We start from the raw sequence: 17500 nt of genomic DNA, 5'->3' as shown, positions 1-17500 counted from the left end.
TAAGTCTTTCATAATAACATGCACTAAGTGTTAAAAAGTTGCTACTCCGAGTTACTTACCACTCATCTACACACAACTACAGGTGATTCAGTCCCAGGAGACATGCAGTGTTTCAAACCTCTGATGCATATAATGTAGTACACTTGATGCATTCAGTGGAGGAAAAAAGGACGAGGAACAAAGTTAAAAAAGGCATGCATGTGAGGTATCTTTGTATTGATCGGTTCTGTACTTAGTTCACGCTGGTCTTTATGGTTGTCCTTAGTTGATTCTAATTAATGGAAAGGGTGGTTTTGCTAATTCTCTCTCTTCACTGCATCCACTACTGCTTCCTATCTCTTGGATTCGTACCATATCCATGGGGACGTACTCTTATAGTAATAACATGAATATATATATATATATATATATATATATATATATATATATATATATATATATATATACAAACATAGTCGGGGATGATTAAACAACAATGGGTTTATGCTCTGCCTCCAGCGGGTGGGCAGAGCCAAGCATGAGGTGGGGGTTAGGATGTGCACCAAGCCGGGTCACCAGGCAGCGGCAGCAGGCTGTGAACGCACTGCAATGTAACTTACCAACAGCTCCATAGGTGTGTTGGGAGGACTGACTGAGGTGGGTGGTGCAGGGCTGGCTTGTGGTGGAGTGCCCACAGGGGGCGAAGCACCTAAAGAGCCAGGGTGAGGCCCACTGAGCAACCCATGTACCTCCTGTACCCCTCCAAGGTGGCCAGGAGGAGTGTGAGGGGGCATCAACTGGGGACAGCTGATCCCAAACTTGGGAGGGGACTTGAGGTCACTTGGCACATGCTGCTGTGAGAGACAACACTCGTCATGCTCCACCATTCCCCCCCACAACACTCTGCCTAGTGTCTGTCCAGCGTCCAAATCATGACTCACTTGGTCACTGCCTTCCATTACAAGTATTTTGCTCCATTCAAAATTATGGCCATGAGGTGAAAGGTTTGCCAGAAACTGATGAAAACACTAAATTTCTTCAAACATTAAGTATTCCAATTTGAATTCATTCTTCTTGCTGTCATAAAAGTGTCTTTAACTGTTTAGTCTGCTTCAGCAGTCTACATCAACCAACACGAATCACTCAGGGAGAAATAATTTACTTAACATTCAAGTTTTCATATTTTCACAATGAATCATCTTAATGTGAACTATCTAAATGATCTCCAAGTTAGAAAAGTAAAATGGTCCTCCAATAATGATTATAGCATAAATTTTACAGATTTTTGAAATTTTATTCTAACAACACATTAAGATCTATTTCTTAACAATGATCTTGAAAAACACTCTTGATAGCACACTCCATCATCCTACATAGGCAAACATCACCACTGTACCAGCGTGATTAGCCAGTGTGTGTGTGTGTGTGTGTGTGTGTGTGTGTGTGTGTGTGTGTGTGTGTGTGTGTGTGTGTGTGTGTGTGTGTGTGTGTGTGTGTGTGTGTGTGTGTGTGTGTGTGTGTGTTCAACATTCAGTCTGGTAAAGATACCAAAAAATGTTTTTGTTCTATGTTTAACATTTGCTGGGTCTTGTGGTTCAGGGTCTCAAGAAATTACTTGTGATGGATACTAGTGATGGAAGACCATGATCTCTTGGCCTATATATGTTTCTTTATATCTATACATTGATTTCTTTACATACACATAAAAGAAACTGGTCAAGAGCATAAAATATTGATCTGTTTCTCCTGAACATGAATATAAAAATATCTAATGTAGTTCCAGAGGTGTCTTGACACTCCTCTTCTGGAACAATTCAGGTTGTAGAAAGGTAGAGAAGAGACACTTAGCTTGAGAATTTCAGAGTTTACCAGTTGCTGTCATAGTAATGAGACAAATAGGAATTCACTCTAATCATGTGGAAGACAGGCTGATAACATGATAAATACTATTCAATGAGTCTGATTATAATGAGCAATAATGTTTCACTGAACTGAGTATCACATAAGATAATCCTTTGTGGTGGTTGATATGAACAAAGGACTGGGTTGACCGGGTCCAGTAAACCACCTGCTCATTACACCCTACACACCACGCAACAAAGGCCACCCTGGTTCAGTCATGCCGGATTTGTTCACACCTTGGCGCACTAGGTTCTGTCTGATGTGAACCAATTCTTGAGTCACTTAGATCTTGTTACTACTAGCTGCTTCTGTTATCATTCTTGAATGAGCTGTTTGTTTATCAAAGGACTGCATGAGCCATGAGTGATGATCCAAATAAAAGGAAGAAGATCCAAATGAACTAAGAACACGATCTAAATTAACCAAAAAAAAGACAATTTGAATGAGTTCAGAATGACAGTCAGAAAGAGTTAAGACAATAGTTCCAATGAATCAGTCTTGGTCTCTCTTCCTTTGAAATAACTGTAATTCTGATCCTTATAAGTGTTCTGGTGCTTTCTTTTTTGTATATATATATATATATATATATATATATATATATATATATATATATATATATATATATATATATATATATATATATATATGATGTACAATATGGTAATTCTCACATGAATAGCAATGTGATAAGAAGAATCTGCAACCTTTCCCTTTGTTCATAGAGAGTTAAGAGGAAGCAGTCTGTCACATCAGTGTCCCAAACCAGCCCCTTCACAAAAGGCATTTACTTGTTTTCCCCTGCAAAGTACTTAGATGCTCTGTATTCAGCAGCAAACAATGTCCATGTCATAAGCACTTCAGCTTTACAAGAAGTGAATGCATCAACTGATACCGGAACCCTCATTGTATTGATTTATTATACTTTCATAATCTAAAGTACACAGCGTGTGAGGATTATGAGCAGAAGTGTTTCTTAAGTTAAAACTGCCATGCTTAGTGAGAAAAGACATTGCAATCATTCCACTGTATTAGTGAGTCAGCTACTGAACAGATCAAAGTGTACCCTGCAGAGTCCAAACCTAAACAATTTCCATAATATCAAACATGCTAAGAGATGTACTACAGATATGAGGCAACAACACACTACTAGTAAGTTAAGTAAGAGGCAGGGCAATGCTAGAAAAAATAACAGATATAAATATCAATGCATAATAACAATACATAAGTGATATCAAATATGCAATTTGATGAAGATGCACATGATAATATTCATAAAAATAGTTGTAAACATAGAGAGAAAAAAATTAGTATTTATCATGACTTGATCTTATCCTTATTATAGACATATTATATCATCCTATCAATAGCCACTAATATATTATGCTGCAGCACATTCTTTTATCTAACTCAATTGTAAGATCACAGAAAAGTGAAGTCTTTTTAGCCTGCACTCACTACAACATAAAACAACTACTTAAAACTGCTGACTAGTTTTGTTTGCAAGTGCAAGACAAAAAAAATTCATGTGTATTCTTAACTATTTGCATTATCAATTGTAAAATCAATTATCATAATAACACCCTCTTCACAGGTACATGTAATATGCCTTGGTAATGGCTTGGGTGAGCACCCAATCCAGTAATGTGTACCAGGGAAAGTGTGTGTGTGTGTGTGTGTGTGTGTGTGTGTGTGTGTGTGTGTGTGTGTGTGTGTGTGTGTGTGTGTGTGTGTGTGTGTGTGTGTGTGTGTGTGTGTGTTTACATATTTGTGATTACAGGGCCCGAGCCGTAGCTCTCTATGTCCTGTCTCTTTGTCCACACTTGTCCAATTTTTCCTTCATTTGACTGACACTTGCCGCACACACCACATCCACGCTCAGTTTGTTCCATGCATCAATGCTCCGAAACGGGAAGCTACACTTCTTGATGTCGCTCGTGCAGGAATCCTTCAGTATTTTCTTTGGGTGTCCTCTTAGGTAATTACTGGATGTCATCGTGATCAGGTTCTCCCTATCCAATATGTCCACTCCATGTACTATTTTGAACATTGTTATCATATCCCCTCTGACTCTTCTTTCTTCCAACATGCTTAATTCCAGCCTATTTAACCTCTCCTCATACGGTAGCTCCTTAAAGTCTGCACTCTTTCCAGTTTCTTGACATGTTTCTTCATGTATGGTGACCAAATTACTGATGCATATTCCAACTGTGGCCTAATTAGGGTGGTCAATATTTTCTTTATCATGTTCCCGTCCAGTTAATTAAATGCCCATCCTATACTTTGGACCATGCTGTACGTTTTTCCAAATATTCTATTAATGCGCTTTTCTGGAGACAGATTACTCTGTACAGTCACTCCCAAGTCTTTTTCTTCACTCTGTGTGTGTGTGTGTGTGTGTGTGTAATTCACCATGGTTGCCTGCTGGTCACCCAGCCAGTCTTTCCTATTACGGAGCAAGCTCAGAGCTCATAGACCGATCTTCAGGTAGGACTGAGACCACATCACACACAACACACACCGGGAAAGCGAGGCCACAACCCCTCAAGTTACATCCCGTACCTATTTACTGCTAGGTGAACAGGGGCTACACATTAAGAGGCTTGCCCATTTGCCTCGCCACCTCGGGACTCGAACCCGGCCCTCTCGATAGTGAGTCGAGCGTGCTACTCACTACACTACGCGGTGTGTGTGTGTGTGTGTGTGTGTGTGTGTGTGTGTGTGTGTGTGTGTGTGTGTGTGTGTGTGTGTGTGTGTAATTCACTGTTTGATCTGCTGCAGTCTCTGGCAGAGACAGCCAGACGTTACCCTACGGAACGAGCTCAGAGCTCATTGTTTCCGATCTTCGGATAGGCCTGAGACCAAGCACACACCACACACCGGGACAACAAGGTCACAACTCCTCGATTTACATCCCGTACCTACTCACTGCTAGGTGAACAGGGGCTACACGTGAAAGGAGACACACCCAAATATCTCCACCCGGCCGTGGAATCGAACCCCGGTCATCTGGCTTGTGAAGCCAGCGCTCTAACCACTGAGCTACCGGGCCGTGTGTGTGTGTGTGTGTGTGTGTGTGTGTGTGTGTGTGTGTGTGTGTGTGTGTGTGTGTGTGTGTGTGTGTGTGTGTGTATTTACCTATTTGCATTTTCTATAGCAGTGATTCCTAACCTGTGGTATGAGAAAGCCTTCCAGGTGATGCGAGAGCACTTTTGGAATCATATGCAATTTTTAGTTAAATTCATTCATTTTTCAGAAAATAACTAATCGCCTGACACAAAATAATCTGGCATTGATCAGCTGGTGGACAAGAAACAGATGCATCCCTCATATTAAATTGAGTGGTGTTCCTAACTGTTAGTTCATACATATGTTCTTATAAATTGATATTTACTAAAACTGAATTTTTCTGGAATGAAGTGGAACACAGGGGACTTCCAAGTGGTACCCACTTAGGAAAAGTTTGGGAACCACTGTTCTACAGGACTGAGTCCACTTCATTCCTTCTCAATCTTTTGATTTTTATAGCAGCCTTTGGTGAAGGACTTCCTAATGCAACTACAGTAGAGTATGTAACAAAAAAACATAATTACTAATTCCAGTATAGAGTTTGTTATGACTAATGTGTGTAATGGCAAATGAAGAACATATGGCAAAAAAATTAAAAGATTCCAGGGGCCCAGAAAACAATACGAAAAATCACAATAAAAAAAAGTCCAAATGAGCACATTTGCACAGCTACAACACAAAAAATATATAAAGTGCCCTCCAGAGTCTTGTGCCTAGTTTATATTCATACCATCCAAAATTATGTGCATTATCATCTATTGTTTTGTGCTGTGTTGACATGTATTGGTCACATTTACTTACCATCGGTACAATGTGCATACAGTAAATGCCACCGAAGTTCGAGTGCTCTCTCTCTCTCTCTCTCTCTTGTCTGACAAACCTCTTAGACTTCTATGATATACTAAACCAGTGTGACCAAAGTAAAGCAGTAATTATAATATACAGTAATACTCCGCTTAACGAACGTTCATTTAACGAATTTCCGGTTTAACATACTATATAAAGTTAGACCAAAAATCTGCGTAACGTACAACCATATCCATTTTAGCAAATTTTCTGTGTTTGAATTTGCCGGGTGAGGGACGAACGCGGTAGCTTTGCTGTGATTGGCTGGCTCCCTGCCTCTGTCTCTAGCGCTCCTGGAGCTGGATCCAAGATTCTTTAACAACGTCAGAGCAACCTCTTGCAGCGAAATGGCATCCATGAACACTTGGAGGGACGGTGACAAGGTTGCTATCAGGTTGCTCTGAAGTTGCTGCTGTCTTATATATGCATTTATGTTCACAAAACAACATTTCTATTAACTTTTTACAAACCTTGCCCCCAAAAAAGGATTGTTTTGTAATTCATAAAGTGAAATCTTACATGGAATACCAAAAAATAAAGCAGAGATGAGATGAGCCACAGACGAAGCGGGAGACTCGCGGTCACTCGGCAGCTTCTTCTTCTTCTTGTGACCCTTTTGCTTGCATGTTACTTTCATCAAGATGTTTTTGTTTCCACTCCTCTACTGCCTGCTATAATGGATATCATATCTTAGTATTCACATACGCTCATGCCACGAGGATAACCTTGACTCCGTGGCACTGAGTGATAGTGAATTACTAATGAAATACAGCGGTGTTTCATTAATAATTCACTATCACTCAGTGCCACGGAGTCGAGGTTATTCTCATGGCATGAGCGTATATGAATACTAAGATATGATATCCATTATAGCAGGCAATAGAGGAGTGGAAACAAATATCATGGGGAGAGACAACACGCAGGCTAAAAGGGTCACAAGAAGAAGAAGAAGCGGCTGAGTCGCCGCGAGTCTCCCGCTTCGTCTGTGGCTCATCTCAACTCTGTTTTATTTTTTTGGTATTCCATGTAAGATTTCACTTTATGCATTATAAAACAATCCTTTCTTGGAGGCAAGGTTTGTAAAAAGCTAATAGAAATGTTGTTTTGTGAACATAAATGCAAGAATGTGAGAGAATTTGTGCGTAGCTCCTCTAATTTCCAATGACTCACATGACATCATAAAAGTAGTGGTACACCGGTGGGCCCAATATGCTGCCAAACGTATATATGATATTTTTTTTTTCTAACCCATGTGGTATGTTGGGGACCAGCCCAGAACGCATCCCCCCTATTTCCCTTATTTCCTGTGGGAAAATCACGTCCGCTTAACGAATTTTCACTCTACGAACAGCTTTGACACCCCCTATCCTGTTCGTTAAGCGGAATATTACTGTACCTTGATTTTTCAAAAGACCTTTGACAAAATGCCCCCTAATGGGTATTCAAGGTGACGTTTTACAATGGGAAGAAAACTGGTTGAACAGCCGTAAAGAAAGATTAGTTATAAATGGAAAAGCATCCAAGTGAACTAATGTAACCAGCAGGGAGTCACAAAGAGCAGTCCTGGTCTCTTTCTTGCCTATATAAACAACATAGATAATGATGTTACTGGTATATAATACTGAAGTTTGCTGATTACACCAAAATAGCGAATAATTTTGTAATCCCTGATGAACAGGTACTCAAAATGTAGGGAAATCTAGACAAGTTTTCAGAGTAGAGACAAATCTGGCAAATTAATGTTAATGTAAATAACGTATTTGATGACATATAGGAGGCACCTTTAAAAAAAAAAAATTCCAAAAATATGTGAAGGTGAGTCACACCTCCCGTAAGTTACTCTTTTACCCTGATGCTCACTAACCTAGCTTAAGATCAGTACTTCCACCCACCCTAACTGCATGCATCATTATTCTCTTGCTGGCATTATTATCATTATCAGTATCATTACTTTAACTTCTTCACTCCAGGCAACGGAAAACAGCTCCCAGCACCACAAACAAGCTGGGTGGGGATGGGAAGATACTTGACTCAGACAGCTCTCTCTCTCTCTCTCTCTCTCTCTCTCTGTGTATATATATATATATATATATATATATATATATATATATATATATATATATATATATATATATATAACGATAATAGTAAGTGATTTTTCATAATAGGCATGTATATTAACCCCTTCAACACGATGACACATATTTTGCATCATTGGGGCACTCATGACATCTGATGACGCGCATGCTGTGTCATGGCTGCTTTCTGTGAAGTTGGTGTGGTTTCTTTCCTGGATACTGTATGAGATCTCTCAGAATGTAGGTTGCATATGATATAATTGAATACTAGACTTTCATCAATATTACAAAGGTTTTTCACTCTCTTATATCTGGATAAATACTGATGTGTCATGCTAGAAATAAATATTTGATTTTCTAAATTCTTTTATGGTACCAATAGATTAGTTTACCATAAAAATTAACATTTTCTCTTGTTTATCAATTTCAGGAGATGGCCTTGAGAAGTCAGACTAATTATTTTCCATAAAATTTTTGTGTGTTTATTTCTTGTTGTATGTACCTATTATGAAAAATCACTTACCATTATCATTGTTTCCATAGTAGAGAGAGAGAGAGAGAGAGAGAGAGAGAGAGAGAGAGAGAGAGAGAGAGAGAGAGAGAGAGAGAGAGAGAGAGATATGCCTCTGAGTCAGGTATCTCCCCACCCCAACCCAGCCCAGATATGGTGCCAGGAGCCGTTTTCTGTTGCCCGTAGAGAAGAGGTTACGAAATAAACCCACACAAATTTTGAGAAAAATTATAATTTGCCTTCTCTTTGCTCTTTTCTGAAGATGACAAATGAGAGAAAACGTTGATTTCTATAGTACACTAATCCATTGTTTCCATAAAAAGGATAAATGAATAAAATAGAGCATCAATACTTATCATGGTACAGTATAAGCAAATCATACACTTTTGTAATATGGATGAAAGTCAAGTAACCCATCATATTACTTACATTCTAATAGATCTCATACAGTATTCGGGCTAAAAATAACACCATCTTAACAGAAATCAGCCATGACCCAACATGCATGTCATCAGATATATCACGAGTGCTCTGATGACTCATATTACGCATCATCGTGTTGAGGGGGTTAAAAATTAATTATCATAATAATGAAAGCAATCTAACCTGTGAGGCAGTAACGCATGTTTATAAATATCAGCTGATCAAAACCCTGACTTGATGCCATCTGAGAGAGAGGAATAGTAGCACGTTCATATTCTTAACAAAACACATCGACGCCGTCACCAATATGGCAGTGGGAGGAAAAAGATTGAACTGCACAATCTCCTACAAATTACAAGTGATAGATTATGCCAAGGAGTATGGCAATAAAGCAGCAGCAAGAGTTTTTGGGCCACCAGCTACGGAAAAAAATATACAAGTCTGGCAACAGCAAGAAGACGACCAACTGAGGAGCATAAGGAAAGATAAACATAACCCTTGTTGCTCAGTTCCACATAGCCAGAATCTGAGTATGACATTGCTTATTGCTTGTCTGTAGAGGCAACTTGCTTTTGCAGCGATGTTTTCTGCTTGTGTGGTGTGCTGCTAGATTGCTCCTAATGGTATATGCTTAAATACATTAAAAACTGCTTTTCTGAATTTGACCTCATGAAATAGGGATGCATCTTATATGCTGTCAAATACATTAAGTGCAAAGTATTTCATATAGGCTATTGAAATGAGAATGCATATTAAAAGGTACTCAAAATTAACTTGGGAGTAACAATATTAAGTACATAGTTTAGTACTTAACAAACAATATTCACAAGTTGTAAAGATAGCAAACAAAATAACTGGTTTAATGGGCAAATTTTTTTAACATAAATCTAACAATATAATCCCCACTTTGTAAAACTTTTTGGTGTGTGCTTTCTTGGAATATTGCATTCTAGAATGGTGTCCTTATGACCAAAAGACATTGACAAATTAGAATAAGTTCGGTGCAGAATAACAAAAAATTATACCAAGCTTAAGAATCATACAAAGAGCATCTTAAAGAATCAAATTTGTTTCCATTGACACATACAAGACTTAATACAAATGTTTAAAATCAAAGCCATTGATGACATGGATGGTAGGAAATATTGCAAGTTAGTTTTCCCAAATTGTACATGAAGAAATAGTTGCAAAATTATGTGTATTGGCAAATCCTTCAACTTTCACAGTAAAAATGTGTAGTTAAATCAATGGAATGGGCTTCCTCATTATGTGATGGACTGTAACATCTTGAAAAAAATTTTGCCTCCAATCCACAGCCAATAAAGTTAAGTTTATCAAAGATTAGTTTCCTTACCACCTGGAATTGGGAATATCTCACTCAATTAATGTTTTCATTCTTTCCTAATTCCTTCATATTTTTCCTTCTCTAACCCTGTAAGGTATTTATTTCTGCCTTATTTTCTTGTACGGTTTGTGGTGGAGGGAATGGAAGGTAGGGAAAAAGCTTTCTCTGCTTTGCTATCATTACTTCCGCTACCATCTTAGTAGTTCTATGAGAGATCACCACATGAGAACCACAAGTTCCACTGTGATCTGTTATTCCTGTGTAATTCTCTTCACTGTGGTATTTCTTATTTATTTACTAATTTTTTTATGTTATAGCCTTTAGTGCCAGTAGGTATACTTGAAGAGTATGGGCAGCACTATCCAGCTTCCACCCATTAGCAACGCAAGCAATTTTATTTATTAAGGTCAATATCACCAAACATGTGCATCTTTGGTGTAAGGCAATTACACCTCCACCTAGAACCTAGGTATCATGGTAACATGTAGGTAACTTCAAACCACTCGACAAATGCCACAATTTCAAGATGGCATGTGGTGAGATTCAAACCTATGCATGGACATCTGCCCGATCCCACGCTCACCACTTTATCTAATACGCTAATGCGTCCCACTGGAAGTTCTATTTTTTTTTCTATCTTTATAAGATAAATCTCATAGTAGGAATCATTTTGGTTGCACATTGTGTGTGTGTGTGTGTGTGTGTGTGTGTGTGTGTGTGTAATTCACTGTTTGATCTGCTGCAGTCTCTGACGAGACAGCCAGACGTTACCCTACGGAACGAGCTCAGAGCTCATTGTTTCCGATCTTTGGATAGGCCTGAGACCAGGCACACACCACACACTGGGACAACAAGGTCACAACAACTCGATTTACATCCCGTACCTACTCACTGCTAGGTGAACAGGGGCTACACGTGAAAGGAGACACGCTACACGTGAAAGGAGACACGTGTGTGTGTGTGTGTGTGTGTGTGTGTGTGTGTGTGTGTGTGTTTTCACTGTTTGATCTGCTGCAATCTCTGACGAGACAGCCAGACGTTACCCTACGGAATGAGCTTAGAGCTCATTATTTCCGATCTTCGGATAGGCCTGAGACCAGGCACACAACATGCACTGGAACAACAAGGTCACAACTCCTCGATTTACATCCCGTACCTACTCACTGCTAGGTGAACAGGGGCTACACGTGAAAGGAGACACACCCAAATATCTCCACCCGGCCGGGGAATCGAACCCCGGTCCTCTGGCTTGTGAACCCAGCGCTTTAACCACTGAGCTACCGGACGTGTGTGTGTGTGTGTGTGTGTGTGTGTGTGTGTGTGTGTGTGTGTGTGTGTGTGTGTGTGTGTGTGTGTGTGTATGGCACTGTGAGGAGGAGTGGTCAGCCAAGGTCTACCTCTAATGGTGTGCTCTAGAATCTGTCTTCTATAAGAAACAAGAAACTCACATAAAACTTAACCCAACTTACTTGTAATATAGACACAGATGGTTCCCCTGGATCAGACTTGATCTTGTTTGGTTTGGGTGAACCAATACCCAAAAGTTTCTTCTGCTCAGCTAATAGGAATTTTTCATATGGCAGCAAGAGTCTGAAAATATACCAAAAAATTTATCATTGTCTTTCCAGTTTGATAAAGACTTAAAACATCTGGATTTGAATCAGAATTTAAAAGGGATCTAATTCTCATTACACTAGGATTTCTTGATTTATGCGAGGGATACATTCCTTCCTGAAGTGACTGAGTAATTTACAAAGCACAAAAAGTTAACATGATTATTACACTAAACTGTATACTGTCTGAGGTTTCAAAACCTTGGTGAACCAAAACTTTTTTCCCCATAGGAATGAATGTAAAATAAATTAAATTGTTTCTGCAAAAGGTTGCACCTGAGAGAACGACTCAGCATGCACCCTGCTGTTCATAAAACACGTATCCTATATAAAATGCTCTTGTGCACCTCTCAGCTAGAATAAACAAAGGCTCATCATTGCTAAAATAATGGCGTCTAACTGACAGCAAGACGGCATGTGCAGATGTTCCTGACGACACTCATCATGCCCTGAGGTGAAGTGCCTCTGTGCTGTGATCAGCTGTGATGACAATATGGCAGCCCAAACAAACATCTCGCAAAATCTTGTAACTCTTGAGATTTGCCATACCAGCAAAACATCTTGAGATCATGTTATTCTAAATCATTTGCATAATGTGAAAAATTAGATACTAGGTTTTTTACCTCATGTTATTCTGAAATCGCATAAGTCCCTTTCTATAATTTCACCTTATTTGTGACACAAGTAAATAATAGCATCTATTACTGATCCTCAAAGCTTGATATTTTCATATTTGTGCTGTGTATCACCAGGGTGATGTCTCAATACGAGTGAATACCACATTTAATGTAGTGAGTGGTACAATGCATTGGTGTACAATAATAAGTCATTCCTCCCATATGTAGTACTTTATGCAACTTTAAACATTGTTCATCATAAATATTTCTGGTCCACTGAACAGCAAAGGGTGAAGAAAGAGAACAAAGTGAGCATGTCTCCAAATAAACCTCATCCATGGCAGAGGAAACAGAAACAAATAATGCTTGATGGATAGATCTGCACTCCACAAAACAGAGATTGCATTAAGATCTCAGGAGCTCATCTCCCATGCCTCTTTCCCTTTGGTGTTTCAATAGTTGTAATACGGTCAACAGAACTTTTTTTTTTTTTAACCCCAAAGCACGCATGGTTCCACTGTACCATGGCGGCCCCAAAATTTGAATGATATACGTACCTCTCATAGTGACGCTTCATCATACTGGCATAAGACTGAGCACTTTGTGGAGGGTGGGAAGAGGGAGCACTGCCACTAAGCTCCTCATACAGCTGTTTCCATAACTTCTTCTCCCCTACAGCCTCAAAGCCTCCCAGTTGTTGCACTCTCGTGAACAGCTCAAATACATTCACTGCAAAATATAGACATGAAAGATAATAATAATAATAATAATAATAATGATGATGATGATGATGATAATAATAAATTATATTAAGTTAATAATAAAAAAAATTAAACAAAATCAATAAACCAAATAAAATAAAAATCAATGTACAATAACACCAGGTTAGTGGTTGTAAGACAGAGATACACCACTACAAGTGAAGACAGTGAGGAGAGACAACACTTACGCTGCTTGTATCCGATGTGTGGCAGTCTAGTGATGGGAGTGTTGCGGTCTTTCATGAACTTGTTAAGTTTGGACATGAAATCCACCTCTATCAAGCGATTCAAGGCAGGTGTGGAGAAGTCGTTTTTGACTTGTGACAGGTGGGAGCGAGAACTACTCTTGCGGTCAAGCACACGCAGTCCGTTGTGTTTGGCGGTGAGGCCAGGCTTGCCCTTCAGTCTCGGCCTGATGTCTTCTGAGGTCTCTGAGGATTCTGATTCTGAGTCTGTTGGTTTCTTTCGCTTCTTTCTTGGTCGACCCTGAAGCTTAGGTGCTGTGGAGGTTGTGGCTGTTAGTCTGTGCTAAATGAGCTTATCTTTGCACTTACATTCACTTGAAAAGTAAAGTACATCATACAGGTGAACATTTCTTGACCACTAAGCAGTATAACTAACATAATCTCACAGTGAAAATAAAAATTCTATGATGACATTCATCCAAATGAAGCCTAAGAGTATATGGTACCAAACTGAATTATCTCCACTAGGACTAAGACACTTACATAAGTGGTTGCAGAGGAGGTCATGGCCCTCCAGCTCTGGGTAATCAAACACGTCTCTGCAGAAGAGCATGCGTGTTCTTCTGGAGGGCACCACAAAGCCACCCAAGGCTACCACTATTCGACTTCTCATGTATTCCTCCTCCACGCCCTCTAAGCGCTTGAGCAGACCCCGAATACGACAGTACTTGTCAAAGGCAAGAATGATGACATGCACACTGTTGGGCTCCACCACATCTCCTGCACAGTAAAGAATTCAATAATTTCTGTGCAAAACAAAGGTAATCAAAGATAAATATTTGACCTAATATCATTGAGAGAGAGAGAGAGAGAGAGAGAGAGAGAGAGAGAGAGAGAGAGAGAGAGAGAGAGAGAGAGAGAGAGAGAGAGAAGAAAAAGGTGATCATGAACATTATCAAGTTGTCATAAACTTGTTCAATAGAGAAAAGAAATTTTTGCATAACACTCAAGAAAGATGTCAAAACATCACTGGAACTAAATTTAATCAAAAATTTTCATTCTTTCTTTTCTTTCATTGGAGTGGCAATTTGGATAAAAAATATTCTCCTTTTTGTGTTTTAGGCAGTGTACACACACACACACACACACACACACACACACACACACACACACACACACACACACACACACACACACCAAAGAATCATTCACCACCTGTACAGTTCAAAATTAATACTAAAATATTCAAGGACAAACAATGGTAAGGTACTCACCAATTAACTTCTTCTCCCTTATGACCTCCTCAATGTCCAATGCCCCTGAGATGGGTGGTGTGTAGTGGGCATCATTGGCTGGGTCCTGGGAGGGTGGCCCATACACTCCCAGCAGACCAGTGTCCCATTTGACACTCACAGCTGCCCTCATCCACCCAATGACGTCCTCTGCCCGGAGCACTACTTTCTCCGCTAGGGACACTACCTCGTGCTGCGGACAAAAACCAATCTTAGCTTCCCCTGTGGTTGCTTTTTTTTTGGGGGGACACCAAGCAAACCAGCTCCATCCATACAACAGTACTGGAAGTGACTCAGGCAATTATGCATTAATAAACATCAATGAAAAAATGGAAAATTAAAAATCTTACTAAAGATTTAGCAAAGTTCTAAATTCACTGTGGTCTCTCTCTCTCTCTCTCTCTCTCTCTCTCTCTCTCTCTCTCTCTCTCTCTCTCTCTCTCTCTCTCTCAACAAATATCCTCCTCTCTTACTTGTTTCACCCTTATTCAAGAATCACTTTCATTCATATCCTCCCTATTTAGGCTGATTTACCTTATAACATTTCCTTTCATTCCTCCCATATTATTATGCATCTGTAACACATCTTCCCTCTCTCCATTCACTCATTACTTCCTCTCTCTCCCATGGTCGGCAGAAAGTGCAATGAAATCAGATCTTTCTTTAATTTCTCATTGATATCTGACACATCACTTTCATCAGAAACCTCCTCAGAGTTAAACAGTCACCTTAAAATGCTAAATTGACAACTGGACATTTTTTCTTGTAGATGTCTGCCAAGATTATGTAGTGGCATTACTGTAGTGAATTGTTCCATACCAATGAGGCAGCACTAACTGTCTGAGTGGTAATGATCATTGCTATTCTAGTATCTGAGTAACAGGGACTAATTTTACAAAAAAACTGCATTGGGAAGGATCCATGTTGAACTAGATATGGAAGAGTATAGTATGTGCATTACTAAGTGCCTGACAATACCTGGCACTGCTGTGTGCAATCTTTCTAAACTGAATGACTGATGAAAATAAGTATGTTTCACACAGAGATGCCAAATGTAGGACAGGCAACTTCCTGCGGCTTCCATTATTTTTATCATGTTCTTTCTAAAAGATATACAACGCCCTTTTCTGAAGTTCAAAAGGAGACAACACATGCCTGACGGAGATCCATACCCAGCTTGACTAGAGGCACAAATACCACAGTAGACATCTTCATGAGCAGCAACCCGGACAAGACAGGGAGCAGCAAGTACACAGCAACACTTTTTGGGTTTTAAATGTATCTGATGGAATACTGTGTCACATTATTATTAATCTTGTTAATATTTCCACCAATACCACTTTTTTTTAAATTAAGGTGTGTGTGTGTGTGTGTGTGTGTGTGTGTGTGTGTGTGTGTGTGTGTGTGTGTGTGTGTGTGTGTGTGTGTGTGTGTGTGTGAGAGAGAGAGAGAGAGAGAGAGAGAGAGAGAGAGAGAGAGAGAGAGAGAGAGAGAGAGAGAGAGAGAGAGAGAGGGGGGGGGGCGGTGGAGGGCAGAGCTCAGGCGTTACTTATATGCAACAACAGACCTTGTAGTCCTCATGAAGTGACCTATCATAAGACTAGTAATACAAAAGTGACAGAAGACTAATAGACTATCAGGACAGCAAGGCAGAAGGCTCTGTGTGTGTGTGTGTGTGTGTGTGTGTGTGTGTGTGTGTGTGTGTGTGTGTGTGTGTGTGTGTGTGTGTGTAATTCACCACGGTCGCCTGCTGGTTACCCAGCCAGTCTTCCCCATTACGGAGCGAGCTCAGAGCTCATAGACCGATCTTATGTGTGTGTGTGTGTGTGTGTGTAATTCACTGTTTGATCTGCTGCAGTCTATGACGAGACAGCCAGACGTTACCCTGTGTAGCTGCGGTGGCGAGTGGACGTGTTGTGTGTGCGCTCCGTTTTTGGCTGTGGTTTTTATAGTAAGCGAGTGGTGTTTGTGCTTGGTGTCTGTGTGTGGTGCTTTTGAGTGTTAGTGAAGTGAAAGTGTGTACTGCAAGTGTTAGATTAGAGTGAAATAGTGGTTAGAATCAGTGTTTGTGAGTTAAAAGTATTTTGGTAGAGCGAGGAGACTAGGCTTGTAACCGTCAAGTTGACCTTGAAAGAGGATTAGTTGACCTCACTTAGGCCCCCACCACCGCGGTTCCCCCACCCCGCCGTCACCAAGTATTTTTATTTGTTTGTGAGTTAACAGATTGTAAATTAGTATGGCGGTAGCTACTGAGGTATATCAGAGTGTGATTGAGTGCGTGAAAGAGAGTGTTGAGGTGGGATTGGGAGAGTTTGTTGTGTGTGAGATGTGTGGGCATGACAGGAAGGTCGTTGACTTTTCTGAGTGTATGGTGTGTAGGCTCAAGAGCGAGAATTTAGTTCTTTCTCTTGAGCACCGAGAATTGCGAGAGGAAATCAGAAAGCTAAGTGAGGGGAAAAGTGCGAACGAAGTTCTCATCTTTGAGTTGAAGGAGGAGGTTAAGAGGCTTGGGGAGGCAGTGGAAAAAATTAGGCAGGAGATCAGTGTTAGGCCGAAGGTTGGACCTTCTGAGGGCGACAGGGTGGCTTGGCCCTCTGTCGGGAAGAGCAGAGTGGGGAAGAGGGAGCAGGCGAGCCAGACTGGGAAAGATAGTAGTCAGGATGGGCAGAGATGGCAGGTTGCGAGGGAAGGAAAGCGGAGGCAGTTAGGGAGGATAGGACTAAACCTGTTGAGTGTGAAAATAGGTTCGGTTTGTTGGAGGGGGAGAGTGGAGTGAATGAAGTGGTTGTGGTGAGTGAAAGGAGAAAGAAGGGGGTAGAGGAGAGGAGGAGGATGGTTGTGCCTAGCACACCTCAGGTGTGTGTGGTGGGTGACTCTCAGGT

The 17500-nt window shown here is 40.3% G+C and overlaps 1 protein-coding gene across 4 annotated transcripts in view; it reads right to left on the bottom strand.

Moving 5' to 3' along the window:
* LOC123518555 (AT-rich interactive domain-containing protein 5B-like) overlaps positions 1–17500 on the bottom strand; it is a 144681-nt gene that overhangs the window by 9107 nt on the left and 118074 nt on the right. For 2 of the 4 annotated variants that reach the window (XM_045279391.1, XM_045279395.1), the window contains 6 exons: positions 14601–14811; positions 13870–14106; positions 13330–13641; positions 12938–13109; positions 11620–11740; positions 600–833 (listed from right to left, as the gene is read on the bottom strand). In XM_045279391.1, coding sequence (XP_045135326.1) covers positions 600–833; positions 11620–11740; positions 12938–13109; positions 13330–13641; positions 13870–14106; positions 14601–14811 — 1287 coding nt within the window. The remainder of the gene's footprint in view (positions 1–599; positions 834–11619; positions 11741–12937; positions 13110–13329; positions 13642–13869; positions 14107–14600; positions 14812–17500) is intronic. The other 2 variants (XM_045279393.1, XM_045279394.1) reach the window with 2 other exon arrangements.

This window comes from Portunus trituberculatus, chromosome 44, assembly GCF_017591435.1.
Source record: "Portunus trituberculatus isolate SZX2019 chromosome 44, ASM1759143v1, whole genome shotgun sequence".
NCBI classification, from domain to species: domain Eukaryota; kingdom Metazoa; phylum Arthropoda; class Malacostraca; order Decapoda; family Portunidae; genus Portunus; species Portunus trituberculatus.
The sequence above is the reverse complement of the archived record's forward strand: the minus strand, read 5'-3'. Positions and strand labels throughout refer to the sequence as shown.